This window comes from Elgaria multicarinata, chromosome 10 (assembly GCF_023053635.1).
Source record: "Elgaria multicarinata webbii isolate HBS135686 ecotype San Diego chromosome 10, rElgMul1.1.pri, whole genome shotgun sequence".
Lineage (NCBI taxonomy): Eukaryota > Metazoa > Chordata > Lepidosauria > Squamata > Anguidae > Elgaria > Elgaria multicarinata.
In genome coordinates, this window is record NC_086180.1 from 50,765,355 (window position 1) to 50,789,661 (window position 24,307).

Below are 24,307 nucleotides of genomic sequence, written 5' to 3' on the forward strand. Positions count from 1 at the left end.
ATTGCTGGGTATTTCCTACAGATTTTCAGACATTTCCTCATGGGTATCTGAGACTGTCAGGATACTGAATTTTGTACTCATTACCAAATTCCACTCATGGGCAACATAACAGAATTGAAAAATGCACACAGCCTTTCTTATACTTGAGTACAAAGATGCATTTATGTGGCTAGGGCCTGATCTAGCTCATCTCCAGGATGTGCCACTGGATGAGGGCAGCACTCCTTTGACAACAGGATGGACGGCCAATGGGACAGTGTAGCATGCTTCTAGGTACGGGGCAGCAGGAAAGGGAACTGGACCTCTCACTTTTTAAACCAGTTTAGTGTTTTTGTAGGATTAGGAGCAAGAGATATAAAACACATACTTGTAAATATGGTAATTGGACATATGTGAACTTTATGCACCATTAATTTCATCTGACATTTTTGCCATTAGGTTCTGAACTTCACGGATCCTTTGACTCTACCTCCAGGCTGTTGGAATGTATTTTCCTTGAAACTCCATATGCAAGAATCTGTAACAAGTTTATTTTCCAATGTTTTTGTGACTACAAATGTTGGAGTGATCTTTGAGATACCGCTACAGATTTATTCTGCTTTGTCCCAGGTACTACTATATTGAACTGCACTGCACATATATATGATTTGTTGAGAAGGAGGATTTTTTCTGGAATAATATTATCTCTTATACTAGCTATTAGATTTTTGGAAAGGTTGTCCATAAAAGTTAAAGGTAGGACAATTGTTTCCAATCTAACAAAATATTAAATTATGCAGACTCATTGAAGCAGTGGATCTTCCTTCCAAATTTATTTTATATTGTTCTTCAATCTGAATAGATTGAACCCAGGATGCTCTGGACCACTTTGCATATTACTGTAATTGGTGGGAAATGAAAGCAACAGGGTACAAGAATCTACTGTAATCCATGTGCATCTTTCTGTAGTGAAAATAGTGTGAGTTACAAGAAACAGCTTAAACATGCAAGCACTTCATTCATCACTTCATGTAATTTATGAAGTTTCTTGAAGTTTTGATTTTCTCCTCACTTGTGTAAAAACACAATTAAGAGTGTGGGATATTACAGTGAGCCAGACATGCTGGTCTATATTTAGATTCTTAAAATAAAAAGTAAAATTGACATACGGTGTTGGCATAACAATTTTTCAATTAATGTTTTTCAGCAGGGAGATGTACATTTTGAAGCCGTAGCACATCATGATGTGTATTGTTCCTTGAGAATGTCGGACACAGGTAAATGTAGTGAAAAAATAGGTGTTTCTGTGTAGGATCCTAATGGATAAAATAGAAGGATTAGTAATCGTGGGGATATTAGTTTTCGTAAACATTCATTTCTCTGAATACTTAGCTAATTCTTTATAGATTTTATAATTCTTTTATGTATGCAAGGTTGAACATTTTGTAATGCAGACTATTTACTTTAACTAATTTGTTTTTTTTTCACAGGGAAAATAGGGGGATGTAGGTTTGATAGTGTGGCAGGGATGTTAGGTTAGCATAAAACGGCAGGTGAGCTAGAGCTAGAGCAGCGAGGGCATATTTTAACAGGCTTAGAAGGATGTGGTTTTTAGGCATTATTAAGATCTATTCGTACAAACAGCTGATCTTACATTTTAAGTGTTTCCTCATGGTGCCTTCCTGGACTCTTGATGTTTGAAGTGATGGTTATAGCACCAGAATAGAGTTCAAGGAAGGAAACAGAAATTATGTATCAATAAAACTGAACATTATTTATCATTTTAGCAAACCTTCTTTGGGAAAGGAGCCTTTCTCTGGACAGCTCTACATGGAACGTGGATTCTGATCTTGCATATGAACTCCATGAAAAATGGCAAAAAATTAAGCACAGTGAAATTTGCAGGTGTGTATAAAGAATTTTCAGCAATAAGGACACAAACTCTTCCGATTCCTTAACTATGGTTGAAGGAAGAGATTTTGACCATGCTATTATGTGTTTTCATCCTTTGAGCATCTCTGGTTTCTATATATGCCCTTGCTTCCTGCTGCTGGGCCTTTAGCATGGTCCTGTCTTATTATTTATTTGTTTATTTATTATATGTATATCGTGCCTTTTCCTTTTGAAAGGAACGTAAGGTGGCTTACGTGATCCTCTTCCTCTCCATTTTATCCTCACAACATCCCCGTGAAGTAGGTTCGGTTGAGATTCACCCACTGAGCTTCATGGCGAAGTGGAGACTAGAACCCAGATCTCTTGAGTCCCAGTCCAACATTCTAACCCCTACACCACACTGGTTCTATAGTTTCATAGTTATATTAACTAAGGCCTAATCTACACCAAGCAGGATATTGCACAATGAAAACAATATATAAAAGGCAGGAGCCACACTACTGCTTTATAGCAGTATTGAACTGCACTGACAGCTGTTGGGGCCTATTTACATATACCGCTTTCATACCACTACATCCTGCTTGATGTGGCTCCTGCCTTTTATATACCATTTTCATACTCCTTTCATAGTACAATATCCTGCTTGATGTAGATTAGGCCTAAGACTGTCCCTAGATTTTAGGACGGCAAGGGGCAGGGCTTGTCAGAGTTCCTGGCAGTGGTTCTCCTTCTACATAGGCCTTTTCCACTTCTCCCCAGCTTGCCTCTCTTTATACCTTTTTAAAAGCAAGGTTTTGATTCTGCCACCACTGGCAATGTTGACAGAACTCTTGGCAAGTTCTGGGTTTTCACTATTTTCCCTTTTCTACAAATGTTCAACACTACTGCTGGTATTGGCAGCAGCCAGAAGCAGAAGAAGAACCAAAGCTCTTTTTTTCAGTAGCTTCTAGTCACACTGTTGTTTTTCTCACAATACCCCGGGTGACCAAACCAACACGGTCGCTGGAGGAAACTACGAGAACAAGAGCTGTGCCTGCTCTATTGTCTATGGCAGTAGCAGTATTTTTTAAAGGGGGATCTAGAGTAGATGTTAGTGGTGGGGCCACCTGGGGTGCTGGAGCCCAGGATTTGGCATGGGTCCTGAAACTGATTCTGATCAGGAGTCATGGTTGTTATTAACCAGCAGTTCCTGGGTAATAGTGAACCGTGTTAGCATTTACCATGTTTAAAGCTCGTGGCAACATAAGCTTGAGCAATGGTTAAAGTCAGCTGCAGGATTTTCACTGGAGATGGGAAGAAATAGTTTAACTGCAGTAAATGGTTCTGAAGCATTACATTTGTAACACTCTTTAAAAGTGCTGACAATCCTGTGCCAATTTCCAGCAAAGTTAAGTGGTAGTAAAACATTTAAATGTGTTGCTTTTTTAAAAGGTTTAGTATGGAATTGTCCGGTCTCCAGTAGGAGATTTAAAAAACATAACGATCAAACTCAAAATGTTGAAAATTTATTCTCAACACAAGGATGTAATGTTAAGGCTCCTTCAGTTTTTCCCTAGGAGATTACCATCAAAACCAGCAAGTATTTATTTTAAAATGGTTTCTGTTGTCGTTAACTCAACAGGAGAAATCTTGGGGAAATTATTCAAGCTGCTCATCAAAAGAATCCTGAAGATGAGTCGTTTGCATTATCTTTTCCCCACTTGGTTACAGAACTTGGTCTTACATTGAACTTCAGTGCAGCTGCACCAACGAATAGCATGGTGAGGCCATAGTTAGATTGCATATATTATTGAGAAGGGTTTTTTGGTTTTGTTAAAACTCCTTACCAGTGAAATTTTAGGATGTTTTAAGGATGTTTTAATCATGTATAGTATGTTTTTAATCAGTTTTTATGTGTTTTACATTCATTGTTGTTCCCTGCCTCTATCCAAGTGGAGAGGCGGGTAAGAAATAAATGATGATGATGATGATGATCATTTTTAGACTGGTTCTGAAAAAGGGAAATTATGTTTATATTTCACATGAATTTAATAGAGGATTGTCTAATAGATTTAGCGTGCAAACTTATGCATGTTTAGACAGAAAACAATCCTACATCTTCCTGGCTGGGGCATACTGGGAGTTTTAAGACTTTTTTCTGTCTAAACATGCATAGGATTTCACCCTTAGTGTGGTTGAAACCGTCAGTGTGACTGAAGAAGACTGAAACCAGTATTATTATTATTATTATTATTATTATTATTATTATTATTAATTTATATAGCACCATCAATGTACATGGTGCTGTACAGAGTAATACAGTAAATAGCAAGGCCCTGCCGCATAGGCTTACAATCTAATAAAATCAAAGTAAAACAATAAGGAGGGGAAGAGAATGCCAACAGGCACAGGGTAGGGTAAAACTAACAGTATAAAGTCCGCACAACATCAAGTTTTAAAAGCTTTAGGAAAAAGAAAAGTTTTTAGTTGAGCTTTAAAAGCTGCGATTGAACTTGTAGTTCTCAAATGTTCTGGAAGAGCGTTCCAGGCATAAGGGGCAGCAGAAGAAAATGGACGAAGCCGAGCAAGGGAAGTAGAGGCCCTTGGGCAGGCGAGAAACATGGCATCAGAGGAGCGAAGAGCACGAGCGGGGCAATAGTGTGAGATGAGAGAGGAGAGATAGGAAGGAGCTAGACTGTGAAAAGCTTTGAAGGTTAACAGGAGAAGTTTATATTGGATTCTGAAGTGAATTGGAAGCCAATGAAGAGATTTCAGAAGCGGAGTAACATGGTCAGAGCGGCGAGCCAAGAAGATGATCTTTGCGGCAGAGTGGTGAACAGAAACCAACGGACTGATGTGAGAAGAAGGAAGGCCAGAGAGAAGAAGGTTGCAGTAGTCCAACCGTGAAATAACCAGCGCATGAACAAGCGTCTTGGCAGAAGAGACAGACAAAAATGATCGAATCCTGGCAATATTATACAGGGAAAAACGACAAGATTTAGCTACTGCCTCAATATGAGGAATAAAGGAGAGCGAGGAGTCAAATATAAAGCCAAGGCTACGAGCTTCCTTGACCGGAGTAAGCGTAACATCATTGACAGTAAGAGAGAATGAGAGATGAGGAGAAGGTTTAGGAGGAAAAACAAGCAATTCGGTCTTTGCCATATTAAGTTTCAAACGACGATGAAGCAGCCAAGCTGAGATGTCTGAAAGACATGCCGAGATACGATCGTGAACATCAGGAGAAAGTTCCGGAGATGACAGATATAGTTGTGTATCATCGGCGTACAGATGATATTGGAGGCCATGAGATTGAATAAGCTTGCCCAAGGGCAACATGTATAAGGAAAAGAACAACGGGCCAAGCACCGAGCCTTGCGGAACTGGGATTTTCTAAACTTAATGGGTGTCTAATAGGCATGAATATATAAAACTTCATAATATGGTACATGTCATTTCATTTTAAACCACCATTTAATAAATTCAAAATTTGTTGAGAGAAAATATTTAGCTTATAATTGGTTCATGTTGCAAGAAATTATTTTCTTTTGAATACAAATAAGAGACATACATGTAGTTGATTCACTAATTTTATCACATTTAAAATTTGGCAATATTTCTGTAGTTTTGTAAACATTTCAGAAAACCAGGGTTTTGTAACATTGTTGAGAATATCTTGTACCAAAATTACATATTGTAGTGAGAGGCTTGAGTGAAGTATAAAATATGAAATGGTGTTGTTGTTTTTAACTATTTAGGTAAAATATTTCACGTTAAGAAACCCTTCGTCCTTCCCAGTTACGTTGCAACTTCTGCCTCTGTCTTTCTATCCTGATCCTCGAGCTCCACTGAGTCTGCTCAGCAAATGGTAATGAATATAACAATTTAAGAATGACACTTTCCCTTTGTAATATAATCTGTAGTTAGCCACTTTCCACATGTTCTTTGAATGCATGGAACCGTGTGACTGGGTTCATGCAACACGCTAAACCACGATGGCTTATTTTCTGGAACAACCTATGATGGGTTTATTTATTTATTTAAAACATTTGTATCCCGCCCTATATCATTAAGATCTCAGGGCGGTGTTAGTTGGCATGTTCTCTGTAGGATGTTCCTCTCCCAATTGTTTGCCTGATCATCTCACAGGAGCACAGTAGGTTGTTTCATAACCACCTACCCAGCATAGCTTGCAACCTGCTATGGGTTAATGTGATGTGTGAACCCAACCTGTGTGTCTGCATAAGTGTGTGGCTGTGCATGTATATGGTTTTCCATGCTATTCAGAATCCTGATTGCAGAGAATTCCCAATTCCAAGGAAGACTTTCCACTGAACATGCAGAGATTAAGAGTGAGTTTAGGGCCATTAGGTGCTATGCTGTTTCTTCCGCCATATTCACTCAACATGTGGAGGGATTATCTGAAAAGGGCTTTCATTATTTGTCCAAAAATGACTTTAAATATAAAGAGACTTCCAAGCTATTTGACTCCCAGCATTTCTGTTTTAATTAAAAACATATGACTTCCTACTGAATTTAGAGTGCATGTGAATTACTAAGAGGTATGCAGAATGCATGTGTGGGAGGTATATGACACAAGATGTTTCTTATACAGTGAATGATTCAAATTACCTAGAGCCATAAAATAAATTTGTTCTCAAAGTTGGCTCTTCCTCTAATGCATATGTACTCAAAACCATACATAGACAAATAGGTTTATACATGTATATTTTTTATCTTGGTTTATATAGGTTTGGTGCGAATGTGCAGTCTATTAATTTTACAACCACTGAATTCAGATTGACAGAAGAATATGCTCATCGGGTAAGCCATGTTTTCCTCTCTGAGAAATGGAGCTTATCTGCATTGATCAGACTGTCTGTCTGTATTTTTTCCAGAGCATATTTATATGCAAATATTTCTGAGCATGAAAGATTTTGGTATTTTTCGTAGAATATTTATTTATTTATTTATTACATTTTTATACTGCCCAATAACTGAAGCTCTCTGGGCATTTCACAAAAATTAAAATCATGAAGAGCATAAAAACAACCAACAATCTAAAAACACAATTACAAAATACAATATAAAAAGCACAACCAGCATAAAACCACACAGAAAAAATTGATATAGGTTAAAATATGGAATTAAAACAGCAAAGGTTAAATTTAAGTTAAATTAGGTGTTAAAATACTGAGAAAATAAAAAGGTCTTCAGCTGGTGACGGAAGGAGTACACTGTAGGCGCCAAGCAAACCTCTCTGGGGAGCTCATTCCACAGCCGGGGTGCAACAGCAGAGAAAGCCCTCCTCCTAGTAGCCACCTGCCTCACTTCCTTTGGCAGGGGCTCGCAGAGAATACATAAAATGCATTTAGCCTTTGGATGGCATTAGTTTTCAAGGGAAATCAGCTTTGAGCAATTTGAAATGATAAAACTGATGAAATTTGATGAAAGGCTTATATATATATATAAAAAACCCTACATCCAACACTTAAAAGTTTTATGTTTTGCACTGCAACCTCAGTGGAAATGCTAGAACATTGAGCCTTGGAAATTCCAACAAAGTGTGGAGGAATTGGGTTGAATGAGGCTTTATCGTCCCCCATCCCCAGCACTTGAAACTTCAGCACACAGGTGGAGCCATGTAGCTGTATTTTCAGTGTCCCATGTACACTGCACACTATGGATCCTCTCCCCTTCGGCCCTTCTGCAATAGCTGCAGTGTCCTGACAATGCACGTCCTTTCCTTCTCCCAATGATAGGATGATGTGTGTCTGGGACTAATGAGTAAAGAAGATACTCTGTGACCTCATCAAAAGAATGGGGCAGGCAGGGCAGCGGGAGGGAGAGGGAGCATGCTATGAGCGTGCTCTTCCTTGCACCTTTTCCTTTTCCTATTCAGTTCACTCGCACTCTGTCCTTCAGATGTGATGTCATAGTTTAACATAAACTGGATTTAAATATCCATTTGGTATCTGTTCCAAATTGCTGTGTTGATCTTATTTCTAGCACATCCTCTTTTCTTACATTATGCAGGTTTAGCCTAAGATCTGCAGCAATTTACATTGTCTGCTGCCAGTCTTCTCTGGTTTCCATGGTTACTATAACCTTTCTTAGAATGCATAGTTCTGGGCATGCTCAAGATTTTAGTGCCTGAAGCCAAATGGTTGATATCATGATCTTGTTTTTAATCCATGTTTTGAGGCTTCCAAGTTGAATATCTTCAGGATCATCTACACCAAGCAGGATATTCCACTATGAAAGCGGTATGAAAGTGGTATATAAAAGGCAGGAGCTACACTACTGCTTTATAGTGGTATTGAAGTGCACTGACAACTGTTGGGGCCCATGACACATCTACACCAAGCGGGATATAATACTATGAAAGTGGTATGAAAGCAGTATATGGTATGTGTCATGGGTCCCAACAGTTGTCAGTGCACTTCAGTACCACTATAAAGCAGTAGTGTGGCTCCTGCCTTTTATATACCGCTTTCAAACCGCTTTCATAGTGGAATATCTGCTTGGTGTAGATGAGCCCTTCTATTCCAGATGTGTTTTTCAGTAAGCCTTTGGGGCTGGAGCTTTGTAGTAAGATGAGAATCAATTGCCTTTACATAGAGGAAAAACATCCAACTATCCGAAGCTGGTATTAACTATGAAAATACATATAAAAATAATAAATCTTCCTTCCTTATTTTTTCAGTTTAAAAACAAAAAAATACTTATTACTACAGTTCATTATGATGGAACGACAAAATAATGTTGTTTAGGTTACAAAAAAAGCTGTCCTCTTATACATGGGTGGTGCCAAAGCGTAAAGTGTAGTCAGAACCAGATGATGCTAGTCACCACAGAAAAATGGCCTGGAACAAAGGGACTAATTTAGTTGAAATCAGTAGGGCACGTTAGTCATGAGTTAAGTTCCATTGATTTTGAATGGGAACTAAGATTGCTGTAGTCTTAACAGCATTACCTAAGTTTGTGTCTGTATATATGTATAACAGTGGAGCCTGATAATTCACAAGAAGATATTGATAACATTATATTCATAACATTTATTGCGCTGTGCTAAAGAAATATGTTAAGAAAATAACTTCAGAGAGAAATCCTATGCTCTCAGCAGAATGATCTTTTGCCCTTTCATCTCTTGCCAGCAAGGCGGAAGTCAAAGGCAAGGCTTACAGCATGCCCCCAAATGTGTTTTCCCCCGCCCCCATACACACATGTTATGAGGTCAGTTCTGACCTCATAGAGGGAGCCACCATGAAAACCTCCACGGTGGCTGGCTGGAGCCAAAATTAGGGCTCCAGTGTCAGGAAAACACTTCCAAGGTCTGAGTTCTGCCTACAGCCTCAGAGGGGCTTTCTCTATGGCCCCCTGGGATGCTGTCTAAGGACTATAGGCTTTCTTTCTCAGTTGATAAAGTCTCCAGCTCAATAAAATCAATTTTAAATTTATTAAAACAGGACATTCTAACTAAATAGATGTAGAAAACAATAGTCGTCTGTCCCCCCCCATCTCCCATAATCAAATTTAATTTGTGGGAAAAATAAAGAATTAGGAGTGTTGCTACACTGAAAAAGTTTTAGGTTTTTTTTAATGCATTAAAAATGGGGACAAATGTGCCTCAACAAGCAATGTATTGACACTGTTAGGTTATTGTCTTGACAACCAGAGATGGATAACGTCGTAATGTTTTTGTTTTGCTATTTCTTTTTTGTTTTTGTTTTTTGTAGGATGAAGTACAAGAAGACCATGATTACATAGGATCTAGTTCTGAGACCCTTAATTTAAAGTTGCAACCTTTAGAAGCTAAGAGAGTTGGTGTTGTCTTTACACCTCTTGATTACAAAAGGGTAACTTCCCTTATATTGGTAAGGTAGGTCTATCCTTGACCTTCTGTGGAGGGAATCGGACATAATATTGGAAACGTTTGTTTCAGATTTCCATTCAAATACATCAGGTTCACTTCTGAAACTTCCTTCAAAAATACTTCGTATTTAAAGAAAAGTTGTTATAAAAGTCCTTTGCTGTGTAGATCACTGAAAAGAAATAATATTAGATGGGATATGTGCTTTAAAAAGAAAAAAGAAAAAGCACATGAATACATATGGGAGCATTTGCTTTCTGTTTAAGACAAGCGTTTGCTGGTTGACATCCTTGAACATGAGCACATTTTGAAGGCAAAGCTCACATGTTCTTCATCTTGCAATGTTTGTAAAATGCCTACTTTTGAAAAATGTGTGCCTTAAAAATGTGCATGTTCACACTTTAGTCAATGAAGGGAAAGTACACATTTCAGGGCACACTTCTAAAAGATGTGCCCCCACATAATACTTTCCCCATTCAAACGGGGGTAGGGTGGGAAAGGTGCAATTAGGAACAAGAATGAGGTGGGTTGAGCCTGAGGAGGAACTTGGGAGACCCCCGCCTTGCAATTTCTCCCATCCCTACGTACACACAAGTATGCATCTAGAGGTTTTGGAGTCATAGGAAACACTTCACATGGGAGAATGGAGAAGTAGCTCTTTCTAAACACATTAAAAGCAAGGAACACTAAAATTCATATTTTAGTCCCTTCAGCTCAGTTGCGGCCTGCTCTTAATATCCTGTAGTTGTGAAATACAGCAGGTTATAAGTTAAATCTCAAAACATTTTGTAGTTCATGTAATCACTGGGGGAGGTTCATAGCGTCGCTTAAAGAAATGCACAAATAACCCTCATCGTCACTTACATGTTTTTGATTAGGCTTTTGGGTTTAATTTCAGTTCAATTACATTGTCAAAACAAAAGGGTCCACTGAAATGAATTGATTCGTTTTGTTAGTGGAAATTGCATGTGCATGGGGCCCCAATCTGGGTTGTGATCACAGCAGGGGGCAAAATGTTAAAGCCCCATATTGGAGAGGCAGAAACTGCCGGGCTTCACACATGTCTTGAAAACACATTTGTTCATTCAGTGTTTCCCTGACTTTTAATCAGTCACATGACTGCTCTGTTTTACTGCTGTGTCGTAAATTCTTTACTTATTTATTGTTTTATACAGGTTTTATATTGTAGTGTATTGTGCTTTTATGTATACTGCTTGGACGTCCTGGGATGTCAAGTGGTATAGAAAGAGCTTAAATGAATAAATATCCCTACTCTAGGGACCCAGTTCAGATCAAACCCTGTGCACTGGTTCTTTCTAAGCAAACAAAACAAACAAAGGTCAAAAGTAAGCAAGAAAGGTAACGCATAATATAATTTATGCATCATGGAAGTGTGGTTCTCAGAATGCCGAACAGACAGTACCAAGGCTATAGGGATCAGGTTATGCAGAGAATAACCAGGGAAAGATTAAATTCACTATCTGTCTCTGTGATTATGTTAGCCTAGGTATTGGCACTAGAGGCCCTTGGGCTGAATCCAATCTCCTAGGTAGGGCTTTGTACAGGGAGTGATGATAGGCAAGTCCACTCGGCTGGTAGTGATGAAGAATTCCTCCCCCTTCTATTTCCTTATCATGGTGACTTCTCATAAAAGTAGTTGCCACAACTAGTCCGATAGCTGGTCTTCTGGACTTCCATAAAGTTTGGATTTGCTGTATACAAAGACTGAAATAACCTACATTCCCAGGAATTTCGTTTGGTCTCAGCAATGCTAAAATATTCATTGTTTTTCCAATAGAAGCCCACATTTTGTGCTGTTGAGTGAAATGGTTGGAAACCACCTTTCCTTTCCTTAAATTCAGTTGTTAAAGCTTTGTTGCTTTGTTGCAGGAATAACCTGACTGTTCTGGATGTGGTTTATGTTGAAGGCATCGGAGCCAGAGAACTATTGAAAGTAGGGGGACGTTTGCCAGGGGCAGGAGGGTCCCTTCGATTTAAGGTGCCGGAGTCAACTCTCATGGACTGCAGACGACGTGAGTGACAACCAGTTTGTCAGGAAGGGACGAAGTGGGTTGTGCACAATCATGGCTACAGCCATCTGTGAATATCACACACATGTCTATTTTCTCAGACACCACCATCATTTCTGCTGTGAATGTTCGAGGTAATATACATGTGCCATCACCCCATTGATGGTATATCCTGGTGCACATATTTCCTACATTTCATGTGAGGAAAATGTTGCATGTGAAGTGAGATAACATGTCACTCTCTCTTCCATGATATAAATGAATATATTGAAATACAGTTGAGAAAAAATCTAGTTTTTGTTTATTATTACAGCAGTACCTCAAGATAGGTTTTAATGGCTATTGTGAAAATAACTAAATGTTGATTTTTTTCAGAACTGAAAGATGGCAGGCAAATTTTATCTATCACAAAGAACTTTAAAGTTGAAAACATTGGTCATCTTCCTATCACTGTAACCTCTATGAAGATTAATGGGTATAGTTGCCAAGGATATGGGTTTGAAGTACTCAATTGCCAGGACTTTTTTCTGGCACAGAACTCTTCACGAGAGATTAGCATTGTGTAAGCATTTGCCGCTTTTTTTATTTACAAACAAACTTACTTTAAAATTGTGTTTGGTGCTCATTAAAGTCAGGATACTACTTGCTTGAAATGTTGGTCTGTTCTCACTTAAAACAAATACTCGTAATCTATGGTGTTTGGGGAAATATGTTTTCCAGACAGGGGCATGCTCTCCAAGAGGATAATTTTGCAAGGACAGTTATAAAACTGGAAGGAAAACATTTCTATTATGTAACATGTTTTGTGGAGGGGTAGGAGTAGCATAGTTAAAAGTTGCCAGCTCCGGCTACTGACCTTGGAACACTGTTCATCAGTCAGAAAAAATAGCCAATATCTTTACTCTGTTATAAGCTCTAGATTTCAAACCAATAATTGTTGATCCATTACATCCTTCTACATCAGGAGCGGGGAAACATTCCTGCCCCAAGGTCTGGTTTTCCTCCTGGAACAAGCCCCAGGGGACAGATGACTTTAGGGGACAGCAACACTCCTTGACATCATCAGAGCCATGGAGATGATCACTGTTCTACACATGGAGAAAGAGAAATCTTTCTCTGTGCAGAGAGGCTCTCTGTACAAAGAAAATGAATGCTTTTCCCTTGTCAGCACTAAAGGCAGCATTTCTTAGAGTTGATAACGGTTGAAACTCCACTCTTAATCTCCAATCACTGATCAGCTAAAATAAGCATAGGAGTTTCCCTTGTCAGCACTGAAGAGAGATTATCTTCTTCTAGTGCTGTCAAGGGAAGCCTCATTCTTCCCTCCAATTACTGATCAGAGATAAGAGTAGGCTTCTCTTGTCAACACTAGAGAAAGTTAGCCCTGGGTGAGGCCAGGGAGAGGAGGCGGGGCCAGGGAATGAAACTGGTGGGCTGGTTGGGGAATCCTTTGGGTGAAGATTCCCTACCTCTCTTCTGCATAAATCAAAATCAATTATTTTTCTCCAAAGAGTAGAAAACCTATTTGTATTTTTAATGTATTTATAGAAAGAGTGGATTTTATTTATTTATTTTAGCAAAGTTATATAACTCACTTGCTTTTGATGACTATGATGATCCTATACCAGACAGCTGTAGCATTCCTTCCTTTTTCAACTTATTCATTTAGAAGCTAGGTACTGGCATTATTCAGGATTTCTAAATTGTTTTTCATGTATTACCCTTAAAGTTGTAATTGTAAGCTCTTATGCATATGTAGCATTTGATTTCAGTAGATACTATTTAGCATCTGTTACTCCAGATTAAGTCCTGAGGTATATCATCAGCATCCATTTATTTGTATGCCCAGAGTGGTTCACACCAATCCATACAACTTTTTATAAAACAATACAAATAAACTGACCTAATAAAACTGCCTAAAACTAACATGGGGAGAGAATAGGACTTAACACAGAAGAAGAAATAAAATACATATGAGGCCAAATATATCGCTTTTCCACAAAGGCAAAATCAGGTTCTTCCTATTTAACCTACAAACTTTGGTTGGCAGGCTCACCTCTCAGAGGTCTTACCTGAGTCTCTGCCCAGCTTGATCTCTAAAGGAAAAAACCTGAAGTTCAGTGGGACCTGAACCTTCAAATAAAGATTTCAGCAACAACAACAATGAAAGCTATAGAGCCCATTAAAAATATCAGCAGCTTCAATGTTTTTGATTTTCTCCCAATGCAGGTTTACTCCAGATTTCACTTCTTCTTGGGTTATTCGAGAGCTGACTCTGGTGACTGCTGCTGGTGTTGAGTTCCACTTCACCCTCAATGTGACCCTCCCTCACCATCTTTTACCCCTGTGTGCAGATGTGGTGCCAGGGCCCAGCTGGGAAGAGTCTTTCTGGAGACTTACAGTGCTCTTTGTCAGGTGAAGCATTTAATTCTCAAGACCTTTTCAGTTTGGTACCAACTAAAAACTTATCGAATCAGTTCCTTAGCCAAACTAGAATAACTTTTCAACACAAATTTTAACAACTGCTTTTTGTGAGACACCATGGTAGCTTTTATTGTTGTGGACTTTCTCCTTCTCGCTCATCTTTTTTTTTTTTTAAAGGACTTTCTGTGCCTATTTACATTGGTGTAGACAGTATTGATTACATTGATGTAGACAGGCAGTGCATACATTTGCAAGCTCTGGCAGGACTCTTCACAGTTTGCATACTTCCGTATAAAATAGCTGCCCTCAAAGTAACTGCCAGAGGAAGAAGCTCTCGGAACAATCCATTACTAGGTGCCTCGTCCAGCAATGGTACGATGATGTAAAGAGCAGGAAATGGGGACATAGATAGGACAGGCTGGAAAGGAGAAGCCGGGAGGGAATGCAATTGTAGTAAACTATTTTAGAAGTTTGCCAGGCTCCATAGAGGGCTTTGGAAAAGGGGTATTGAGGGAAGGCTTTTCAGGTAGTTTTATTGATGCAGTTGGAGCCCTTTACTTGCAAATGTTGACCATAACTTTAACAGAGGTCATAACCACCCATTTGGATGGTCTTTATTCTTCCAACGTCTTGAACCTGGCTCTTGCATTATTTTGTTTTGCACATTTCAACTTGTCTTTATTCACGTATTCCTCTCTCTCTTGCAGTTTGTCTCTATTTGGTGTAATTCTGATAGCTTTCCAACAAGCACAATACATTCTAACAGAATTTGTGAAGTCAAGACAGAGGCCAAATCCCAGTTCTTCTCCGCTGCAAAACAACGGTTCTGTGGACATCATCAGCTCTGAATCTTACAAGTAATTAATCTTATATTTCTGTGCAAGACTCTTGAGGGGATTTTTTTTTTAAGTGTTAAACTGGTATTGGTGCTGCTGTTTGATTTTGAAAATAGATACGTGGTGGTTGCTGATTCTACTGTCTCAAGGGATGGCTGCCCTTACTATTTCGATGACTAGCTGTTGTCTCTATTGACATGATAATAAAAAGCAGCTCATTGAGTATCGTGTAGATATGCAAGGTCTCCACAGCAGGAGCTTGCATCTCCTCTTGGTGAAGGAGGGAGGAAATATGAAAATTTTATTCCATGTATGACATAGATTCAGAGGGCCAAGAAGGATGTGATACTTTCCTACCTGTAGCCAATTTACATGTATTGGTTAAAAATAAATAAAAGGCTTGTAATGAAATACACTTTTTGCAGAACACAAGCAAAACTGTATAGCGTTGGTTCCCAGGAAAAATATAGTGTTCAATATCAATTATTTATGGACAATGTAACCTTTGTACAATAATTATAACTTTTTTTCCAAATCCAGGAGCAGCTGCAAAACCTTTACCGATACATATAGTTCTTCTGATAAAGGAAAAGGAAAAGGCTCCCTTTCTGTGGGCGCAGCAACAAGTCGTAGCCAGAATGCTGCCAAAAGGAGTCCAGCAACATACAGTCACTCACAGAAGAAACATAAGTGCTCCGTATACTACGGTAAACAAAAATCAAACACAGCAAGTGGTGGTGCTGTCCTAATAACTGAGGACAAACAGAACCAGATGGTTGAAAATCAAACTTCAGCACCAGAGGAGGAGATTTGTACTGTTAGTGAAAGCTGGCTGAGCCTGAAATATGCGAATAGCATAAATGTAAACATGCAAAAGAACTTAACGCACCCAGGGAACTTTGTAGATAAAGAAGAAGGTGCATTGAAAAGTGCAACACTTATGAAAAATACTTCTTCAGAGTGCAATTTGAAGGAGGGTCTTCGAACAAATATGTTTCCTAAGGAAACGAATCTTAAGACTTCAGAAAATATAGCTGAGCTCAAAGAACCTGAGCTGTGCCCATTGAAGTCATCGAAGAAGCAGTCTGAAAGTCGCTTCCCAAGGCATTCACCTCAGCAACAATCAGAATTTCAAGACGTTTCCAGGAAGAATAATGGTAATCTTTTTAATAGGGAATGAGCGGGCAATTAAAATGATCAAGGGGTTAAAGCAACTCCCCTATGAGGGAAGGTTAAAACAGCTGGGATTGTTTGGCTTGGAAAAATGGAGGCTAAGGGGAGACATGATAGAGGTGTACAAAATTATGCATGGATAGGGAGACACTGGATAGGGAGACACTTTTCTCCCTCTCCCATAATAGGCAGATGATAGAAAGGACTTCTTCACACAGCGTATAGTTAAAATTATGCAATTCGTAACCACAAGATGTAGTGAGGGACACCAGCTTGGGTGGCTTTAAAAGGGGATTGGATAAATTCCTGGAGAAGGATATCAATGGTTACTAGTCCTGATGGCTATGTGCTACCTCCAGTAGCACAGGTAGTAATCTTATTTACCCCTGTTACTGGGGAACATGGGTGGGAGGGAGTTGTTGTACTTGTGTCCTGCTTGTGGGTTTTTATATTATGCACAATATTGCATTTTTAAAGTTTTTAATATTTGTAAACTGCACAGCTTTGGCTATTGGGTAGTATAAAAATGTAATAAAAAGGAAATGAAAGGTTCTGCGTATTTCTCGGAATGAAAGGATTCCTAGTTATTGAGAAAGGAACGCTTCTGCTACAGGAAGGAAACTTTTTAGAACTAAGCCAATGTCTAAAAAATCCCTAACTTCTGATTCTAAATGTTCAATTTTGAAAGTTTGTTTGTATGCAGAGTTGTAATTTTTCAAGGTAGTTCTATATTTTTTAGGAATTAACTACTAAAGAATAGCATTGCATGATTGTGTGGGCTTTCTATCAGAAAAACAGGTGATTTTAACCATGCCTAAAGAGTGGGAGTGACATTAGGGTTGTTAACACATGGTAATTTTGTGTAGACAAGAAAACAAAAACATGGCTAGCATATTGTTATGTGAAAAATCTCCATGGGTTGGATTCAGGCTTAATCATGCTCAGAGAAGGCTTTTTGAAATCACTGAGACCTAGTTTAGTCATGACTAATTTATGTTCCTTTGATTTTTGAGAAGTATACTCAAAGTATATATTGGCATTATTTAAAATTTATAATATTTAATAATGATGATTAAAGTATATTCAAAGCATAACTAAGCCTGGATGTAACCCCATATCTTTGAAAGCTGTATTTGAAATTAACATGAACTGTAGAAAAGCAGATTGTGCATCTTTATTTATTTATTTATTACATTTTTATACCGCCCAATAGCCAAAGCTATTTGGCGGTTCATAGAAATTAAAACCATAATAACACAACCAACAGGTTAAAAGCACAAATACAAAATACAGTATAAAAAGCACAACCAGGATAAAACCACGCAGCAAAATTGATATAAGATTAAAATACAGAGTTAGTTTGTATTTTAACTTTTTCAATCTTACTTTTCCAAGATGAGATTAATGTGATGTTGTCTTTTTTTCTTTTTCTTTTTTTGGTCTTTTTTAAGGGAATAGCCAGCAAGTGCCTCTCAGGAATGAAACTGAAAACTGTGAGACTTTGAAAAAGCAGGTAAACACAAAGCCTTCTACAGAGAAGATGATAAATAAAGGGCCTAAAGATGAATCACTATGTGGTGGAAAACAGGAACTTTCTTCTGCTGAGGTTTGAATTGTTACATACTTCTTCTTTTAATACTTTAAAGAACCTTTAAACAGCATTTTAAAATATATTTACAGAAAGGCACTTTAAAAATATGAATAACATAATAGGGAAGTATAGTTGCATATTTCAGTAAGTAAGTAATTGACGGAGTTTCTGTGCAACCTGATGCAAACTCATTGGTGACTGGTTAATGCATTGATTTTTGAGATGAAAAAGTACTACAAGGTTTTTCTCCTCTTACCCACCGTTTTAACACTGTGTCTTGGTCAAAATTCCTCATATACTACAAACTCTGGTGACTAGTGACTACTAGCACTGAAACCCAAAATTTTCAGAAAGTGCTGCTTTTGTGAACCAACGCCCCCCCCCCCCCAAATTGGGACATTTTTTAAAAAAAAGTTTGCTTCATTTTTACATGGAAAAGTTTACATTGTATTTTTTCAGTCTCAAAAATGGCAATGTAAATTCGGCTTTCCAAAATTTGGCATTTGATATCTAGAGTCTGAGTACATGCTAACATTTGCTGCATTACTATCCCGTGGTGTAGCTGTAAAGCTTAGGTGAGTTCTTAAAGCCAAATCAAAAATGTTCTTAGGTTGCAAATCTTATACACACCTTTCTAGAGTAAGTCCCATTGAACTCAATGGGTCTTACTTCTGAGTAGACATGTATAGTTGGGTTTGTCTGTAACTATGTAATCTAAAGCTGCAGTAACTTTTCAGGCACACTTGTCCTTTACCAGAATGGAAATTCAGGCGAACGGAGGTCGGGGGGTGGGGAGTGAAGAAAGGGAGGATTTGTATTAGGTGAGCTTATAACCAGGCTGGTCATAAACCTGACAGATGACTTTGGTTTTAATCCAGTCAAAATTGTATAGGACATTGTTCCTCAAATTTCAGTCCTCTCTGCCTTTGTGGCATTAGCTGTGGAGAGAATCATGGAACATGGAGGGTGACAACAAAGCTGCATGCTAACATACTGTATTTCAGTATCAAAAAGCTATTGGCTTTTAACAGTGCCCTCAGAAACATTTTTGGCATAATTATTGTTTGTTTATTAAGATGCTGTGACATTCTCTACTAGTGTATAGCTGTTGATACCTTATGATCTGGAGTACATGTATTTGTATTACCAAGTCTTGTTTTTGCCTGTCAGCAGGAAGATACTCACCGAAAAAGTGGGTCTCAGGAGAAAAGAGAAGGACATCTACCAAATACAAGTTGGAATCGACATAGGACAAACAGAAAAAATAAGAAGAAGCATGTTAATATATCTGCACGGTATGCATGGCTGCCTTTTATATGTGCAAGTTCTTCAATTAGAGGAGGACTTGCAATATTTCAACCACTACAATTGGGTTGGATTTAAGTCTGCTCAGAAAGTTTCTGCTGGTGGAAAGGAGGCGAGGAGGTGGCTTTTGCCACCCTTCACCCTGCAGTCATCAGCACCACCTCCCTCACAGTTCCAGAAGACCCCCAGATTTTGTGGTGACATAGGAGGCTGCAGGAGGAAGGAAGAAATGACGAAAATCCCTCCATCTTGCAGGAGTCTAATTCTGGATCCAATCATTTTTTTATTTTATTTTTTGTTATTTTCATTATTACTCTTATTCATCCTTTCCCAACCTAACACCCTCTAGATGTGTTGGACTACAACATCTATCATCCCCAGCCATGACCACTGTGGATGATGGGAGTCAGGCTGGGGAAGACAGCTCTTGTTAATTTGTTTCCTGCTCTTCCTCCAAGGAGTTTAAAGTGGCACTGCAGCCTGTCAACAACTCTGTGAGGCAGGCTGAGCTGTATGTGAGAATCTCTGTGCCAGGGACTTTTGTCTTATAACAGTATGCATAGAGATTGTCTCCATAGTTGCTATTAATAAATATAAAGGTTGGAAGAAAAAATAAAGACTTTTGTTTTGTTTTGGGACTGTTGTAGGGTTCCTGAACAGACGGAGTTGAAACATGTTTGCAATGAATTTGAAAGACCTGAACTTAGAACTAACATTAATATAAGAAACTGGTATGCTCAGAACAATGGAGAAACATGTAAAGGAGATGAAAAAGCTAGCATGTCTACTCAAAGAGAAGCAGGTACGCACAAGTGAGCCAAAAGCAAGTAGTATGTAACAGTTTCGGTTCTTTGTTTTGAATCCTTCTCTTTTTAATTGTCCTCAAATCAAATACCTAATTAATTTACTTACTACAATCATGGGCACTATCCAGTGCGGTCACAGCACTAGTGCAAAGTGAACACTAGTACTAGTGCAACTTTATTAGCACTTGATGGTGATTTGTCACCAAATTTCAGTGCAAACCATGTTGCCAAATTTCAGCAGCAAACCTTTGCCTACCAAGCGTTAATGATGTTGTGCTGTGTTAGTTTATGTTAGCACAAGGTCATTAGAGCTAGCATTGTGTCAACACTGGATACTGCCCCATGTACTATAAAGTGGTGGACCTACTAGTTCTTTGCCCTCTTTCTGTATATGAATGTTCCTGCCTGATTAGTAAGAACTGAGTAGTGCAAACCAGTAATAAATACCCTCAGTTAATGTGGACTATGCAATGTCAATATACATGTGTGAAGGTTTACAAAGTTCAGATATAAAAGAAATTTAGGAATGGATTCTGCCTTATCCTGTTCACTTACCCCATATGAATATATGCTAAACCCGTTCAGTAACCTTTCCAATGAATAAAATATGGTGTAGAAGAGAAGACCTGGTTCAACATGCTAAACAATGCTGCTTAACCACAAAATGGTTAATGGAATTCCCTTACCCATTTTGTAGTTAAGCAGCATGGTTTAGCGTGTTGTCTGAACCAGGCCAATGTCTTGACCATTTGCATATTTGCCTGCTAGCAAGAATAAGTTGACAAGAGTCATGAGGTTATTGCCTTCTTAACAGTTCCCCCCAATCTCCTAGAAGGTTTCTATCAGTGGCCCAAGAAGTGCCTGGAAAGGTTTTGCTCGGATTCAAGTTCAGACTGTGGAAGTTCTTCAGGGAGTGTACGTGCCAGTCGGGGCAGCTGGGGCAGCTGGAGCAGCACCAGTAGTTCTGATGGAGATAAGAAGCCCATGATTCCCACCAGACACTTCCTTCCTTCCCGTAAGTGGTGGCGTTGGTGCTAGAAGAGTGTGTGTGTTCTTCAATTCTTCCGTTTTTGGAAAGCAACATTGTATTGCCAGCACAAGTCAATTCTTTGTGGGTGTTTAAAAGGTGGGAATTCTAAGCAATGGTGTGCAATAACTGCTTATTATTACTGGGTAATAAATATTCTCCGAGGAGCCATCTAACAACACTTGTAGTATTACTGTATTTGAGATTATCTGAATATTATATCATACCTACACCCCTTCCACTTTGCTAGGGAAAGTGGAAGGCAAAAGGAAGAGGGGCCGACCAAGGGCAAGATGGATGGATGATATTCTGGAGGTGACAGACTTGACCCTGGGGAAGCTGGGGGTGGCAACGGCCGACAGAAAGCTCTGGCGTGGGCTAGTCCATGAAGTCACGAAGAGTCGGAAACAACTGAACGAATAAACAACAACACCCCAAAAGGGAAAAAGCTTTTAATTGAATTAAATTCCCAATTGACTAATTTCATATTTTTAGCCATACATCTATATTGGCTCATTAACCAAATACACAAACAGCTGTAACAGTTGTTAAGGCTACATGGCACCTGTTTTTAAAAAAAGGAACTTATTTGCATTTTAAAATTTAGGTGGCTCCCACAATGGACAATTAGTAAGGAGTAAGCTTTTCCTTAAGAATAGTACACAAATATTTTACTTACTGTACCTTCAGAATTACATGGATTGCTATTTTAAATGCTTTTTTATAAATTGTTTGTAGCATAATTTATGGTGTGTAAACTTTAAGTACCTTCTAACCTTGGCTATTAGGGCAAATCTATTGCAGGATGCTAGTTATGGGTATGTCTCAGCTATTTCCCTATCTCTTCTGATCTGTAATCTCTAGAAAAAAGAAGTAAGAAATGTTTTATGCATAACTCATAGTCTGCTTGGTAAATTCATATCCCTAGCAATTAGTGAACTGTCTCACATTATATTATTAAAATGACTGACTCATTCATTGATTTGTGTAGGGGAAAATATTTCATGCAGTGATTTTCCAGCTGAAACACCCATCACTTTAAACCTCTCTCACAACATCTGCAATACCAGGTAAAGACTTTTAAAAATATATATTTATGTGTAAATCACTTAAGCTCCAACAGTTTCAAACATAACTAGGAAGTGAACTGAAAGAAAAACATTAGAATTAAATTTGTAGAGATCAGTAGTGTCCTGTTTGTTTTAATTTTTGCAAACATAATATGTCCTAATCGCTTTGTAATGTGCTCTAATATCTTCTATTTGTAATAAGTGGCTATTTTTAAAGATACAATTGTGTCTTTTATGTTATTAATTATCCTTAATGCAGTGTTTTCATCTAACAATAGAAATAGCTTGATGGAACCTGCATTCTCTCTCCTTCGCACCATCTGTTTGTCTGTCTGTCTCTCTTTGAGTGTATGTGTGTGTAGACTGTATTCCTCCATTGAAATCGTTATGGATGTCTCATTGCCCCTCATGCCTGCAGTATAAATCCATTTGATGACATACATATCTTATGTAATGGGGCAACCATAGTTGATGTTCAAAATATAAAATGCTTTCTCTTTAATCTTTCTTTAGCAGAGATGTAAATAGTGTCACCCAATATCCAGAGAATATATGCCCCAGCTTCACTGACATAGCTGTAGATCCAGAGAAAAATAAAGGTTAGTTAATCAAAATAATAACCGCTGATATTGCTGCTTGAATGTTATAAATAGGCTCATTGCGTTGGTCAATTTTTATTTTATTTTATGTCTATTCCAGCCAACTATATGAGAGCCTTCCCAAACCTGGCAACTTCCAATAGTTTTGGATTACAATTTCCAACCATTGCCCCATGCTGGCTGGGGATGATGGGAGTTGAAATCTGGAGGGCACCAGGTTGTTGGAGATTGACTTATAAAATTGTACAGACATTCTGAGTTGTTTTGAGATTATACAGAGATGTTGACTAAAGTCTACACTATCAGTTTTCCCCAATTTATCCCATGTTATGCAATCATTATCCAACCCACCTTTAATATTGTTTCATTGAATTATTTTGTTACCCAGATTTATTTTATTTATTTCTACTTGGGTAAAGTTTTGTATTACTTTGACTAATTTCATAGAAAAGTGTGGGGTGTGTGTGTGTGAGAGAGGCCCATATACTCCTTTTTGAAAGGCAGTTTCCTCTCGCTTAAAAAAAAATCAATTTCTTCATTTTTCATCGGATACTGTGAGAAGCCACTGTACATTTTGGAATATTATTCTGATGTTTTATGTCAGATTGGCAAGATCTCTTCATTGGAAGTACTTTTAAAACAACAAATTAAAACAGAATATGGCATATTGTAAAGCACAGATTTCATTTTGTTGTTTGAGTGCATTGTTTAGTATATATTGTAGGAACTAGAATCGCATTACATTGTAATGTTAATGCTTGACAGCACCTTAATTTATAGATTGCGCCGTTCTCAATTTTATGTGCCTTTCTAGGTATCTATCCATCAGGAGATCTGTGGCCACCTCAACCCATCTGCCTGGCAAATAGTGTAAACTACAGCCTTGAGAACAACATATCATGCGTGATCCAGGAAAACCCTTCATTACAAAATGGGCAAGTTCTCCCTCCCTCCTTCCTTCCCTCCCTCCCTCCCTCCCTCTTTCTGTCTCTCTCTCTCACTCACTCTCTCTCAACAATGCAATGCTGTAACTTTGAAAATAATTTTGCATAACTAAGATGGAGAAGGGGGTGTTTTGTTTTGTTAAAATTTTTCTGAAACCAAGTTTTGCTTTACCTTTAATAGCTTCATTGATTGGAATGCATCTTGTGATGGCCAGTTTACTGACGTGTACTGTCCAGTAGAAGTGAATGAATACAATGCTTTCACAGAAGGTACGTCTCCTACCAAAATCTGAGCAGTTCTATATAGAAACAGGCACAACCTGGACTGGGGCTTGTCATTTCCCATCACGTGTTCAATCCTGTGTCTCTGTTGTGTAGGCATAGTGCTCAAGTCCACTTTGGAAAGCTGTTAGGCAGATGATGTGAAGTCCCAGTAGGCCCACCTATGCTCTTGCTCAACGCATCCTGTCTTTCCCCTTCCCCTTTCCAAGTGAACTACAAAACAAAAAATGCAGATTATAGGATCCAAGATGATTGCACTAACTTTTGTTTTAAAGCATGGAGCCATGCTTCAATTTGGAATGTCCACTTGGTTGACAAATACCGGAATCTGTCCTTTCTCCTAAACCATAGAAAACATGAACTACCATAATGGCTTCCCATGCACTGCAGAGGTTCAGAATACAGCCTTCATTGACCACAACTGTCAATCTACTTGGAGCACCCCACCTAATATTCCTCCAACCTGGGAACCCACCAGTTATGTCAACCCAACAGT

General features: G+C 38.5%; 1 protein-coding gene across 6 annotated transcripts in view; it reads left to right on the plus strand.

Annotated features, from left to right (window-relative positions):
• The window catches only part of TMEM131L (transmembrane 131 like), an 81,498-nt gene that overhangs the window by 53,563 nt on the left and 3,628 nt on the right, over positions 1-24,307 (plus strand). For 3 of the 6 annotated variants that reach the window (XM_063136248.1, XM_063136252.1, XM_063136253.1), the window contains 21 exons: positions 439-609; positions 1,187-1,256; positions 1,767-1,884; positions 3,494-3,632; positions 5,610-5,719; positions 6,603-6,675; positions 9,591-9,733; positions 11,615-11,757; positions 12,130-12,316; positions 13,984-14,169; positions 14,886-15,035; positions 15,555-16,171; positions 17,639-17,793; positions 18,949-19,073; positions 19,731-19,885; positions 20,722-20,904; positions 21,908-21,986; positions 22,500-22,585; positions 23,400-23,520; positions 23,711-23,799; positions 24,163-24,305. In XM_063136248.1, the coding sequence (XP_062992318.1) occupies positions 439-609; positions 1,187-1,256; positions 1,767-1,884; positions 3,494-3,632; positions 5,610-5,719; positions 6,603-6,675; positions 9,591-9,733; positions 11,615-11,757; positions 12,130-12,316; positions 13,984-14,169; positions 14,886-15,035; positions 15,555-16,171; positions 17,639-17,793; positions 18,949-19,073; positions 19,731-19,885; positions 20,722-20,904; positions 21,908-21,986; positions 22,500-22,585; positions 23,400-23,520; positions 23,711-23,799; positions 24,163-24,305 (3,243 nt within the window). The remainder of the gene's footprint in view (positions 1-438; positions 610-1,186; positions 1,257-1,766; positions 1,885-3,493; positions 3,633-5,609; positions 5,720-6,602; positions 6,676-9,590; positions 9,734-11,614; positions 11,758-12,129; positions 12,317-13,983; positions 14,170-14,885; positions 15,036-15,554; positions 16,172-17,638; positions 17,794-18,948; positions 19,074-19,730; positions 19,886-20,721; positions 20,905-21,907; positions 21,987-22,499; positions 22,586-23,399; positions 23,521-23,710; positions 23,800-24,162; positions 24,306-24,307) is intronic. The other 3 variants (XM_063136251.1, XM_063136250.1, XM_063136249.1) reach the window with 3 other exon arrangements.